This window comes from Aplysia californica, unplaced genomic scaffold, assembly GCF_000002075.1.
Source record: "Aplysia californica isolate F4 #8 unplaced genomic scaffold, AplCal3.0 scaffold00600, whole genome shotgun sequence".
Lineage (NCBI taxonomy): Eukaryota > Metazoa > Mollusca > Gastropoda > Aplysiida > Aplysiidae > Aplysia > Aplysia californica.
Window position 1 is genome coordinate 476,454 of NW_004797870.1, and position 3,120 is coordinate 479,573.

A 3,120-nucleotide genomic window follows, 5' to 3' on the forward strand; every position below is an offset into this window, starting at 1 on the left:
AGAAGAAGAAGAAGAAGAAGAAGAAGAAGAAGAAGAAAAAGAAGAAGAAGAAGAAGAAGAAGGAGGAGGAGGAGGAGAAGGAGGAGGAGAAGAAGAAGAAAACTAGCATGAGTACTAATCTGAGAACATCCACAATCCCTTCAGAGTTGTCGAAATTAGCATGTCTATCCTCCTCAGGTGGGACAAACAAAGATATTCCTTCGTCAAAACGAGGTCCTTCACCTGGACGTCCTTGAGCAGACTTCTCTCAGAAAGGTGATCCTGGCTCAATCTGGTAAATCACGTATTTTATACTTCGATCTGGTACTCTTGGTATTGTATTATCTTCCTTTTTCTTTGATCTTCATCTTATTTTTGTTCCTCCTAATTGTTACCTTGTTTCGGCCAGGTAAATCCCGCATTTCATACCTCGGTCTGGTATAGTTCAAATTGTATTGAATTTCATTATATTCTTTTTGCTCTTTGTCTCATTCTCGTTTCTCCGAATATCTATTGGTTTAAGTCAGGTAAACCCCTCTTTTCTTGATTTGGACTGGTACAATTATTGATATAGTTTTAAATTTCTCGGTTTCCATTGGGTCTTTATTATATTCTCGTTCCCCCGAACTTAGCTTCGTACTTGTTTCGTTCAGGTCAGTCCCTCTTTTCGTAGTTCAGATCATTAGTCTTTGTCTTATTCTCGTTCCTCCAAATGTATCCTCTGTTTTTTGGTGAATCGCTCATTTGGTACATCAGACTGGTACAACTGACACTGCATTCCTTCCCACGTCTTACTTGCTTACTTGGTTGGAGAATAGGCAGCATTGCAGGCGGCATAATGCCATAGCTGCTCCTCCCTCCTCTCCAGGATCAATGAAAGGGTCCGCCTGCTGATCGTGCGAGTTAGCAGCTGGTTGGGTATTCTTCTGGCTTTTCCACGCCGGTTACTGTCTCTCCCCGACCCTCTAGAGACACCAGCTTCCCTTTGTATATCCATTGTGTGTGAAGTGGTGCTTTCATCCTCTCTGTGGTCGTTGAACCATGCTGTCAAATCTGCCATGACTGTTGGTGGATCTTATTGCATTGTGCCGCCAATCTCAGCCTGGCCGGCAAGCCTATCAGCACGTTCATTGCCTTGAACTCCTGCATGACCAGGGCTTAAGATCCATATAATCCTTGTGGGTCTGCTGCTTAGCATTACCTCTCGCCAGTCTGCATGCAACGTGTGTTTCTTCACTGTTTCGAGTGTACTCATCAAGTCGGTGACGAGGATGGCAGACTGATACGCCGTCTTGCAGGATTTAGTCTTATTCTCGTTCTTTTGAACGTCTGCCTGTTTCAGTCAGACAAATGTATCCTCTCCTATTTCGTACTGGTACTCTTGTCATGGAATTTCTTCTATTTCTTGTTGTCCTGTGTCCTTTCCTTGCTCCTCAAAACGTATCAATTTGCCTCATCCAGTAAAACACTCTTTTTGGCACTGGTTCATTTAATATTGTAGTTCTTCCTAATTTTTGTTGGTCATTGTCTTTTTCTCGCTCCTCATAACGTATCTAGCTTTTTTTTAGGATGTTTTGTTTTTAAGATCTTGAATGGGATAAGAGGTAACATGGATGTGCCTCTTCTTTCCCATCAAGTATATTCTACCGTCCTCATCGTTCCTGCTTCTTTAGTTTACATGTTACAATCTAGTAAGAGCACCTCTAATCTTAAGCAAGGGTTATTGGTGAGTGCTCTAGTGTGGTTTGTTTCTTCTTTCCTATCAAACACCTGTCGTCCTCATCTCATCTCATTCTATATTGTGTTTGTTTCATTCTTTTAACAACTCTAATCTTCAGTACTCATTATGATCCAATTGTTTTGCAAATACCCTAAAACTCCTACTTAAAAATCTTAAACACATATGCTTCACATTTGTCACATGTGCCGTAAAAATACAGCTGAAACCGAGCCAGGTTCTTTCTAGATTGGCGTATAAAGGGGCATGATTAATGTTGACTTGTGTTTTTCTTTCTAAATTTCGTTGGTTGTGTCCCTTACTTTAAACAAGGATGACTGTGTGCGCGGGTGTGTGAATGTGTGTGTGTGTATGTGTGTGTGTGTATGTGTGTGTGTGTGTGTGTGTGTGTGTGTGTGTGTGTGTGTGTATTTGCACGCGCGTGCATTTTCACTGGAAGAAGTAAAAACTTTCGCTGGTCTGTGATCTAATTAAAAAAGAAGTTGTTTTCGAGAAAGAAAAAAAGGAGAAAAAAACCCAACAACAACAACAAAATAACATTGGATTTATCATTTTCTCACAGCCGTTCGAAGGTTCCTTGCCCGAGAAAAGTTGGAGGAGAGAAAAATGCTGCGTCAGCACTACAGCTCTTCCCTGGCACAGCTTTGCGAGTCTGTTGACCAGTTCCAGAGACAGACTGACCAGACGCTGGCGTATCTGACGGGGCTGGACAGAGACAGACAGGAGCAGGAGATGATCCGAAGGTAGCTTTTCTCAACTTTTCTGTCAGTATTTTTGGACTTATTCGTTTATTTAAGTGTTTTTCTGTTTATTTTGGCATTTATTTGCTCTTTTATTATGGGTGGATTGCGGATGATGCTCTGATGCAGCTCGCTACTTTTTTCCTATAAAAAATATATCGTTCTTATCTTTCCTTCTTTTGTTTTTGTATGTTACTCTCTAGTCATACCTCTAACCTTCGGCACTTATATGACTATCTCTGTTACGAATGCCATAAAACTCTAACTAAAACATCTGCATTCATGTGTCCTACTTGTGATGCAAATATCGTAAAACCCTTACTAAAAGATCGGTACTTATATGACCTACTTGTGATGCAAATATCGTAATACTCTTACTAACACGATGTTTGATCCTCTTAGGCCGGATCAAGACGAGCATGCCCCACTGAGAGGGTCAGCGGAATACGTGCAGCTCCTGGACATGGTTCTGGACGAGTACTCCACGCCTTGCACCAGCGCTGTGACGTCACCGAGGCAAGACCCGGACGATAGTGGTGAGTCTAGAGTCTAGAGAGAGAGAGGGTGGGGGAGGGGAGAGAGAGAGGGCGGAGGAGAGAGAGACGGGGGGAAGAGAGAGAGAGTGGAGAGACAGGGGGTTGGGAGAGGGAGAGGGAAAGAGAG

The 3,120-nt window shown here is 42.5% G+C and overlaps 1 protein-coding gene across 1 annotated transcript in view; it reads left to right on the forward strand.

Annotated features, from left to right (window-relative positions):
- LOC101853642 (myosin-IIIa) overlaps window positions 1–2,993 on the forward strand; it is a gene marked incomplete at its 3' end in the record, with an annotated part of 18,611 nt that extends 15,618 nt beyond the window's left edge. The window contains 3 exon segments of the mRNA XM_013087541.1: window positions 178–274; window positions 2,280–2,460; window positions 2,860–2,993. Coding sequence (XP_012942995.1) covers window positions 178–274; window positions 2,280–2,460; window positions 2,860–2,993 — 412 coding nt within the window.
- Between the last annotated feature and the right edge of the window lie 127 nt (window positions 2,994–3,120).